Below are 10,934 nucleotides of genomic sequence, written 5' to 3'. Positions count from 1 at the left end.
GGGCTATACATGGTCTGTACAGTTTTGCGACGGTCATGTTTTCATAAACCAAAACAAGTGTTTGGTTCTTTTTCTTCTTGATTACAATGAAATAACTAACAAATAGAATTAATATTCAGTATATTCAATATTTAGTTTCTCTCGCTTTCTCTCTGAATTTCACTCACTACTGAAAACTTCCCGTCTATAAGTGATGCTTCGTGTTCGTTTGAAACCGGAACCAACACGGCGGCTCGCTTGGAAACTTTCTTCTCCTAAGTTATGAAAAGAGTTCACTGAGATGTGTTTCTGGAAACATTTTATGAGAGTAATAATCCATGTTGATGAATCTGCCTTTACTTTAGAGCAACAACGGTTAGTTTCAAAGTTTCGGCGAGCCGCGTCGGACACCTGTGATTTGCATAAAGCAACCGAGACCTCGACTTTATGCAAATGAGGAGCGGCCGAGGATGAATTGCTGCACGGCTGCTGACATAGACGATGAATGGGAAGCGTGGAGAGGACGGAGGCTGTGGACTCGTACGAGGCACTACGTTTTAATGAATGAATGTTGGATCATGGAGGATGTTGAGTATGGTGTGGTAGTCTGGAGAGGACTGATTGCTGAATGTGTTCGACTGAAGCCAGCAGCTGCTCCTGTCCCTGAATACCCCCCCCCCGGTCTATAACTCTATATTTACCGGGTAGCGTGCCTGAGTCCCGGCCCCCTTCTAGAAATGTTGGTTTATTTTCATGTGGGGAGGCGGCGACCTCTGCTCCAATTCTGACTTCTGCTAACGAGCACTTTTTAATGAATTAATTAGACAGGAGCATCAATTAATGATGTCGCCACAGGTGGGTGGAGAATGATAACGACGACATGGCTGCAGCATGGCATTCAACCTCATCCGACCTCGTTTTAGAATGCAAAGTGCAAGTTCATAAAACATCACATCCTCACATATGAGAAGCTGGAGGTGCAGAATATTTGAATTTTTACTTAATAAAGGCGATTTCAGTGGAATTCATTGATTTTACTACGAACATTTTCTGTTTTAATATTTAATAATAATTAATAATATTATTATTTAATTTCTGCATTTGATATTCTACACGAGTAAAAGTACATACCAGCAAAATGTACTTAAGGTATCAAATGGCTCCTTTCAGAGTGTTAAATTATGGAGACTTTTGGAGTATTTAGTCTGGCTTTTATGTAGTGTTTTATAGTTTTATAATTTTATGGTTTTTATTTTTAATACTTATTAAAGTGTTCATTTTACTCTATTTTATTTTATTAAATTTGATCATTTTAACACAATCTGCTTATTTTATGTAGTTTCATAATTTTTTATTTATTTATTTTTATTGTTATTTTTATTTCCTTGTATTTTATTTATCTTTTATTATCTTAAATACCCATCTCTCACTGCTTTCTATTTCAATTTAAAAACTTGTATCTTGGTTGTTTTGGTGTGCATTAGTCTCTAAATCCATTTTTAACACTCTATATTTTTGTCAATCGTCTGTCCAGCACTAGGTAAGTACAACTCCAAACTGAGTAATCACACCTGTGAGGCTTCAGCCCCGTCGCACATGAAATAGTCACGAGATTTAATGTATTGATTCGTGTTCATAGACACAAATTTCACATTTTTTTCGTGATGGTCAGCATGAAATCAGTTCGTATGTAATCCACGTAATTGTGAACCAGGAAGTATAAAGAGCGGCGAACGCCGTGTATGGCGGAGGTCGGAGTGGATGGATGGGTGGATCAAAATAAACCCGACTTTCACCAGGAGGCCGCTGATCATGTCCCGTGAAACCAGAAGTCAACATGGACTTATTTGTCACGTAACTTCTGTACTTAAGTAACAGCACATCTGGAGTTATTTTAACCCAAACCGCCATCTTTTCCTAAACCTAACTAAGTAGTTTTGTTGTCTAAACCTAACTAAGTAGTTTTGTTGTCTAAACCTAACTAAGTAGTTTTGTTGTCTAAACCTAACTAAGTAGTTTTGTTGTCTAAACCTAACTAAGTAGTTTTGTTGCCTAAACCTAACTAAGTAGTTTTGTTGTCTAAACCTAACTAAGTAGTTTTGTTGTCTAAACCTAACTAAGTAGTTTTGTTGTCTAAACCTAATTAAGTAGTTTTGTTGTCTAAACCTAACTAAGTAGTTTTGTTGCCTAAACCTAACTAAGTAGTTTTGTTGTCTAAACCTAAGTAGTTTTGTTGTCTAAACCTAACTAAGTAGTTTTGTTGCCTAAACCTAACTAAGTAGTTTTGTTGTCTAAACCTAACTAAGTAGTTTTGTTGTCTAAACCTAACTAAGTAGTTTTGTTGCCTAAACCTAACTAAGTAGTTTTGTTGCCTAAACCTAACTAATTAGTTTTATTTTGAAAACACTGGAGTGGGAAATTGACACGTGCGTCGTGTGTTGCTGGACATTCGTAGGAAAAAACACGAAAAATACGTTGTTGAAAGTCGTGCTGAGCGTCACGAAAGCAAAAAAGTGAAATTCGTGTTTATGTACACAAATCCAATAGATCAAATTTGGTGACTATTCTACGAGCTGATGTGAGACTGTGATGAGGGCTTTCATAAGCTGATCGTGTGTTTGGTTTGTAAAATCAGAGTAAATGTCAACCCGGTCGAAACGAGGCGTACGAATGACACGATAATCCTCAGGTCATCCGTGTGACGATGCTATGCTCAGAGCTGACGTAAAAAGAAACAAACAGGACGTTTGACCCGGAGACGCTGTTTGTTTGGTAATCGTTGTAATGTTTTGTTATTTACGTACTTATTTTAAGAGAGAGCCCACAAATAACGACATGTGTTAAATTGAACAGTTTAGTTCCTCAGTGTGTGGAGAGAAACAGCAACAACACACTAACAACACGTTGATCCTCCGTCTCTGATCTCTGAGCTCTGATCTCTGATCTCTGAGTTCTGATCTCTGATCTCTGATCTCTGAGCTCTGATCTCTGATCTCTGAGCTCTGATCTCTGAGCTCTGATCTCTGATCTCTGAGCTCTGATCTCTGATCTCTGAGCTCTGATCTCTGATCTCTGATCTCTGAGCTCTGAGCTCTGATCTCTGATCTCTGAGCTCTGATCTCTGATCTCTGAGCTCTGAGCTCTGAGCTCTGAGCTCTGAGCTCTGAGCTCTGATCTCTGATCTCTGATCTCTGAGCTCTGATCTCTGAGCTCTGATCTCTGATCTCTGATCTCGTCTCACTGCTACTTTATGCTTCACGTTTAGCGTGAGCTCAAGCGTTAGCCATGACGGCGTTATTATTTGAATCGGTGCGTCCAGGCTGGACTTCAGAGCCGATCGGGGATGTAAAAAACCCTCTCAACGTACCTCACACCACAGGAAACATCTGGAACATGCTGTGAAATGAGAGCAGTGTCAGAAGAAGAAGAAGAAGAAGAAGAAACACAAACAAGAGATAAAACATTAAAAAAAAAACATTTCCTTTTTTATTTTGACAGAGACCAAACGTCGCCTCTCAAAGTCTACATGCAGAATATTAACATGTCAAACACATTCTAGTCACATTTAGAGAAGTCACGGCTGCGATGGTCGACAACAAGTAGAAACACGCTGCTCAGCGGAGGGGGGGGGGGGGGCTGACCTACGACCTAACACGTTACAGAAAAACAACTCCCCGTGACAGAAAGTAAAAATGATCAACATACAGAGAAGACAAACCTCCCCTGAACTCACAGCTTGGACCTCAGCACAGCCTCCGGTCAACATCCCTCCCTACTGAACCGAGTAAAGACCTCCACTAGACATGCACCGGAAACACATTCAGGATTATACAATTATCACCGACGAACCGCTGTGAACGACAACTGTTCTTGTCAAATTCGGCTAATCTGGTCCCGTTGGTTCATGTGAACTTTCTCAACTAACACTCGTGATTCTTTCACAACAACGGCCCGCTAGCTGAACGTTATCCCGCTTATTACATTACTTACTGAAGGAATTGGTAATTTTACACAACGGTCTGCCAGAGTCCGAGATCACAACTGTGCCCATAGCAACGGTCTGTTATACATAGCAACGGTCTGCTATACATAGCAACGGTCTGCCAAACATAGCAACGGTCTGCCAAACATAGCAACGGTCTGTTATACATAGCAACGGTCTGTTATACATAGCAACGGTCTGTTATACATAGCAACGGTCTGCTATACATAGCAACGGTCTGTTATACATAGCAACGGTCTGTTATACATAGCAACGGTCTGCTATACATAGCAATGGTCTGCTATACATAGCAACGGTCTGTTATACATAGCAACGGTCTGTTATACATAGCAACGGTCTGCTATACATAGCAACGGTCTGTTATACATAGCAACGGTCTGCTATAAAGAAATAATAGACCGCAGAACGCCGTGATTGACCAATCAGAATCAAGTATTCAACGCAGCCGTGTCATAATGTTAGATAACGTTAGCTCAACATCTTTGAATCCCCAGAATATGATTTTGTACTTGTGAGCTATAAACGTTAGTTAGCTTCCTAGCTAAACTCATGCTAACGTGCCCCTATAATTAATAATTCATAATTGGCTAATATCGCAGCTCATGCTTGACACTCAGGTAGTAAGCTGAGTCGGGCCAATCGAGGCTCACGGCGGGTTCACACCTTAAAGGTCCGGTTCACACCTTAAAGGTCCGGTTCCTGAATGGAAACCAAAGCGAGGAGGACGCATTGTTTGCATCTTCCAGCTGGTCCGGTTTGCGTTCACAAAGAAAAAAATTCAGAACGGTCTAGAAATTGTAAACAAAAGTCATGCGGTGGAAATGTCGTTCGATTATTATTATTATTGCGTGCAATGTGTGTTAGCTAGTTAGCTAGCTAGCCTTCCAGTTCCACGGGCATTCAGACCTTTTCATTAGGGAGGCACCGATACCGATACCAGTATCGGGTCCGATACTGTGCTCATGTACTCGTACTCGCAAAACGGCTCCGATACCACTTTACGGCAGCGTGACGTTAACCTCTCGTCACCATCTTTCAGGTCCTATCGCACGCGCTCACGCCCCACCTCCCCGTGGCGCGTTTTACATGGGCCGAGCCCCGCCCTGGGGGCACGACGCGGCTGGGACGCACTGAGGGCGGTCCGCCCCGGTAGACAGTCACACCGGAAGCACCTTCCCCCCCGAGCCTTTCCAAGCCGACCTAGAGCCGGTGGCGGCGCAGCGCCTCGTATGCGGGACTCCCCAGCCCGCCGTGTGGCGCTCACACCCTCCAGCTGGCTGTTAACGACAGATCTGATGATTAATAAAGATTTAGGAAATGAAAGATTAAAGTTAGATTAGATTAAAATTCGCAGTTATTCACTGGAGAAGGTTTATTTGTTTGTGACTGAGTGACATCACAATGATTGAAATGAAACGTTTCAGTTTTGAGAGCGCCGCGGTGGGACGGAAGTGGAGTTGTACACGCTCGAGAAAAAGACGATTCAGTGGAAAGTTTCCGGCAGTTTGCAACGAAATAATGTGACGCACGCGAAGGCATAAACTCAACTGTGTTACAGGTGAAGTCGGGGACACAAGGGGGACAACACAGAAAAGGCATCGTCGTTCATTGGACGTACAGTTCCTGTCGACAATACTGTTAGGATTGTCGACTTTCTACACGCAGTATTCGTCTTCACTGTTTTTACTGAACATTAATACGCCAACGAGACTTTACTGATGACCTGTATCTGATCACATGAGTCATATTTGGACTGTAGAGTGTTTCCTGCAGGATTATTATAGGTTGGTTTCTGTAATGCTGTGTTCACACCAAGAGCGAAGCAACATTTTCGCACGGCACGATTTCCAATGGAGGATAAATAAATGTTGTGTGTGTCTGTGGTCACCCAGAGCTACGATAGTCCATCACATCTGTCCAGAGAGCAGAGACAACAGACTGTCTGTGGTAGAAACAACAACGTCTCTAGATGACGTCATGTTGAGTGTTGATGGAGCAGCTGCATAGCCTGGCACTGATCCATCCAGACTCCATTCACAAAACAAGCATTTTAAAAGTTGTCTGCTTGTCGTCATGGTAACGGACCTGACAAAGCATGAATTCAGACTTTTTACTAACCAGCATCATCATGTAGTTATTTCAGCATCATTTTGATCTGTTTATTGATATTAAATCACAGCAGTCTGTTCATTTGGGGTTCATAGCGCGGTAGAGACGTGCGGATTGCTAGATACAGTCAGTGCAATGTGAATACAGCTCGCCGCCGGGTGACGTTATGAACCCAGACACGACGCGGCGTTTGGTTTTCTGACATATCTTGGTTATTTCTTCCATGGTTGATGGAGGAAAGTTGTTGGTTTCTATGGAGACAAGAATGATGGAACGCAAATGATCCCGGCAGTCTGACTCGCCGAGTAAAGTGAGGCAGAAAAAGTTGCTTCGCTCTCGGTGTGACCGCGACACGAGGGATCCTCTGTGCTCGGAACGTCTCGCTGAGGAGCAAAACTAAAACAAAACAAAAGAAGAGAAATAAACATCTGTTCTATCACATTCAAAGAAAAAGTCTTGATTACAAACATCTCAGCCACCAAAAGACTTCCTCCAGTTACAATAAGAAAACATCATTTATGCCGGTTCAGACTCCACGCTATCAGCCCGATTACAGCCCGACACGGCCGTCGTAAATGAGTGTCGTGTGCGACAATCGATGGTTTTATCTCGTGTAGCGTGTCATAGCATACGACAACCGACGCCGCCGCAACAGGAAGTCTAGCATGTTTGATTTATTTTTTTTGCGTTCCACGACGTGTTTTGACCGTCTGATCTCAGAAGCACACAGCTGTAAACAGAAGGCTACTTATTATGCAGAATGACGTCATCGGACCTTCAACTGCTGCCGGACCTCGCGGTAGGATGTTCAGTCCTGGTTGTGTCGGAGTAAAAAAACACCACCGCCGTTGCGTCTTTGCGTCATGGAGCATCCCGTTGAGCGCCCGCTTCCTCTTCTCCCTGTGCATTCTATTTTTATTGTTTTCCCCTGGAGCCTCGTGGGCCCCTTTACATGGTCGGGCCCCTTTACATGGTCGGGCCCCTTTACACGGTCGGGCCCCTTTACACGGTCGGGCCCCTTTACACGGTCGGGCCCAAGGGGCTTGAGCCCCGGTAAGCCCGTATATCAAGACGGCGGTGCCGGGAGAGTGTGTGTTTTCGGAACAGGGGACCGACGTGGAGTCCGTCGCGTCCGAGTCACGACAATAATTTCTGACCCTCAGTGGTTTAATCTGACACAGTGACCATCGCAACCGTCAAACACATCCTGTAGTCTGATCCTGGCGTTAGAGTTGACCTCCATTTGCAGTTCAAACCCCAAAAAACAGGCGTCCTCCGAACTCAGGTCGTCAGACGAAGAAGACGCAACAACATTCCTCCGAGCGTCAAATCTGTTCCTCGTCAAAGCAGAAGTGATTTTAGGAGAACGTACTCCGACGTCGACGGTAACTACGTGTGTTCTTAAAGACAGGGTAAAGACAGCAGACACATTCCTTCACACCCCCCCCCTTCTACGTCCTCCGTTCATAGGTCCGACGTGTTTTGGATTTCCCGTCTCCACCTCCACCTCCATCGGATCTCTGCGGCGCCCAGATGGAGGAGGCGTCGAGCTTTTCTTTTTAAAAGTTCAAACTACACCACAGTACACAGTTTTCACAAGTCATGCGAATATACAGGAACTAGAATTCAGGAACATTTAAAATCAAAGTGAACATAAAAACTACTTTAAAGAAAATGATAATAATAATAATAATAAATGATTAGCTTGTTTGAACACAGTGAAGTCTTTAGGAATACGTGTAAACATATCTATATGTGTCGGGCTGGCCCCCTCTCACCTCCTACACTAAACACAACATTTGGTGATCAGCTGCACATTATTAGTCAAACAGAAAATAATCATTTTCAATAAATAGCACATTCCAGAGGGAGCGAGGCCGTTTACCAAAAGGTGTAAAGCGTCCAACAGAAACCTGGAATGAAGCAGTTTGAAGTCATTCAGACGGCGGACGTGGTAACGATGTGAAGTGACGGTTCGGCTCTGTGTTCTTGGTCTCGCGGCAAAAAGAAAAATTATTTCCATCCATAAAAACAGAAATAAAGGAGGGAAAATAAGGCCCCTTAAATAAATATTCTCATTCTTCTTCTTCTCTTTTTTTTCCAGGAAAAAAAAAAAAAAAAAAGAATTAATACGACACATCTAGCGTTTAAAAATGGTTATTCCCACGCCATAAGAAAAAACTTATCAAAAAGAACCCCCCGACGAACCGCTATACCATCCTGGAGTTAGTGTCCGAGGAAAAGTGTCCCAGGTTTTGTTTTTGCCGGCGACCCCGGTTGTTTTTCGGACATTTCCTAAAGAGACACACAGAGAGAGGAAAGACAGACGTTAAAGGGACTCTATGTGAGAATCATAATGTCTTGTTAACAGAGACACCTGTGGCCGTTAAGTCAACTAAAGTCAGCGTCCTGTTGCTGGCGCTTGTGCTCGCTCTACATAGACATGAAGGAGCATCGCTCAACACAGTGAGGAGACACACGTCAGCTAAAAGCACAATATCACTCTATATTTCAGCTGCTTGGCAGTAAGTAAAGTAGTAGTGAAAACCCCTGAATTTAAGGGTTACCTGTACATCTCCATGCAATACTTAAATATTATTAAATATTACAATCCATTCATTTATCTCAAATATTAAATACCTGAATACTGAATAAAAATCCCTTAAAATATCAGGTTGCAACTGGAAATATTTCAGACCCCTAAAGAGAAAAACTAAATCCCTTAATAATACCTTAAAATTGATCATTAATGGATTTAAATGAAGATGATAATCCCTGATGTGTTAAGTGAGGGCTTTAGAAATAAAGGGTTTTTAGTTTTTAGCGGACGCTGCCTCACCTTGTGATGCACATCACCACGGCGACGATGATGGCGATCTGCACGGCGCCGATGATGGCGGCGATGAGGACGTAGTGGAGTTTCTGTCCACTGGGGACGACGTAGAGGATGTTGAAGTCCTGAGGCTCGTCACACTGAGCACCTTTATAACCTGCATCACACCTGAGACACACACACACATAAACACACACAGGATGCGTTCAGGAACAGTACTGAGTGTAGGTTATCTCGGTTTTGGCAGTTATTTGTTGTATTACTGTAACAGAGTATTTTTACTGTGTGGTATTAGTACTTAGTTATTTGGGATGACAGTAAGACGCGTTAAACACCAGCTGACAACATGTGAACAGCTCTGTTGATTAAAAAGTATATACTATACTTAAGTACAATCTTGAGGTACTTGAAGTTTACGTGAGTATTTCTACTTCTCTACTTCATTTCAGAGGGAAATGACTTAGTTACATATATTACACAGCTTTAGTTATCAGTTATTTACAGTAAAACTATGAAATATTACCCAACGGTATTTAAATTAATCAGCATTAACTCCACTTTGAGCAGCTGCAGCATTAAAATGCAACTTATATATTTGCATTGATAATAATTCAATAGTACGGAGGCTGGGACCTGCCAAAATCAAAAATAAATGAATAATTAAATAAATAAATAAATAAATATGTCATTAAATGTAGCAAATAATATTAAAAATAAATGTAGCCATTAATTAATTAATTGATCAAATGTGACATAAATTGATATTTCTGATTTAATTTGTTTCTTTACTTATTTATCTTTTTATTAATTCCCTTATTTATTCATGCATTAATTTTTTATTAATTTTTCAATTTATTAATTTTTGCATTTATTTTTAATCTATTTATTTTTGCACTTAGTTTTTACTTATTTAAAAAAAATATATTTGTATTTATTTATTTATTTCTGCATGATTTTCTCTTTTGCTTGTTGGCCCTTATTTATTTCCCCAAACTTATTTATTTCTGTATTCTTTTCTTTATTAATTTCTTTATGCATTTCTGCCTCATTATGCAAATGAGGGGGCTGTCACTCACACTTTATCAATGAATTAATGGATACAATTATTCTTAATACAATTATTCTTAACATTATTTAATGACATGTTTATTTATATATCGAGTCATTTAATTATTAATTTATTTTTGATTTTGGCAGGTTGCGTCCTCCGTACAATAATACTTACATTTTGTTGATAATAATACTGTAACGGAAAATGTTTACATGATGCCATTACTTGGATCTGAGTACTAGTAGTAATACTGTAGTACCAGTAGTAGCAGTTAAGTAGAGTACTAGAGTAAATGTACTTAAGTAGAGTACTAGAGTAAATGTACTTAAGTACATAGCTCAGGTAACATCAGTCAGTCACACACCTACAGGTGGCCGTGCTGTACTTGATCTCACATTTCCCGTGAACACAGAAGCCGGCGTAGCTATCGGCGCAGGGGATCGGCATCCCGGCGTAGAACCCGTCACCGTGGTCCAGACCGGTGGTCTCTGCACAACAGACACAACAAACACACAAACACACAACGTCAGAGGACGATCAGCCGCCGTCCCGGCTGCAAATACCGAGGATCAGCTGACCCAGAAGCCAAAACATCGATTCAACACACGAACGGCGGCGGAGGCGTGTGACCACATGGTAAATCCAAAGACTTCCTGTGGCCTTCCAGCAGCCGGCTGACCTGAACCTGCTGAGGATGAATGAAAACCTCTTTAACACACAATAACGTCCTCTCAGCTCCGAGTCTCTGCTGCTGATGCTGAACACGATGTGAGCACGCCGCTCTTTAGGACGCTGGGAGTTTCTCACAAGCAAACAGGCGGATTAGCGGAGCAGAGCAGAGCAGAGCAGAGCAGAGCGAGCGAGCGCGACCCGCCGGCCCGGCTGCACCACGCAGATGTGGAGTTTGGAGACGAGAGAGGATCCAGAGAGGTTTTATTATCTGCAGCTCGCCGTGTGAG

At 42.1% G+C, this 10,934-nt stretch overlaps 2 protein-coding genes across 2 annotated transcripts in view; one reads left to right on the top strand and one right to left on the bottom strand.

Annotated features, from left to right (window-relative positions):
- Nucleotides 1-10,934, top strand: part of LOC119499314 — an 843,332-nt gene that overhangs the window by 591,705 nt on the left and 240,693 nt on the right. The window lies entirely within an intron of this gene.
- LOC119498474 (tomoregulin-1-like) overlaps nt 7,178-10,934 on the bottom strand; it is a 52,224-nt gene continuing 48,467 nt past the window's right edge. Inside the window, exons 8-10 of the mRNA XM_037787443.1 lie at nt 10,340-10,463; nt 8,931-9,092; nt 7,178-8,386 (exon numbers count right to left, since the gene is read on the bottom strand). Of these exons, the coding sequence (XP_037643371.1) occupies nt 8,302-8,386; nt 8,931-9,092; nt 10,340-10,463 (371 nt within the window). The 3' untranslated portion in view covers nt 7,178-8,301. The remainder of the gene's footprint in view (nt 8,387-8,930; nt 9,093-10,339; nt 10,464-10,934) is intronic.

Source organism: Sebastes umbrosus, chromosome 12, assembly GCF_015220745.1.
Source record: "Sebastes umbrosus isolate fSebUmb1 chromosome 12, fSebUmb1.pri, whole genome shotgun sequence".
NCBI classification, from domain to species: Eukaryota; Metazoa; Chordata; class Actinopteri; order Perciformes; family Sebastidae; genus Sebastes; species Sebastes umbrosus.
Note: the sequence above shows the minus strand (reverse complement) of the source record. Positions and strands in the feature narration are given on the sequence as shown.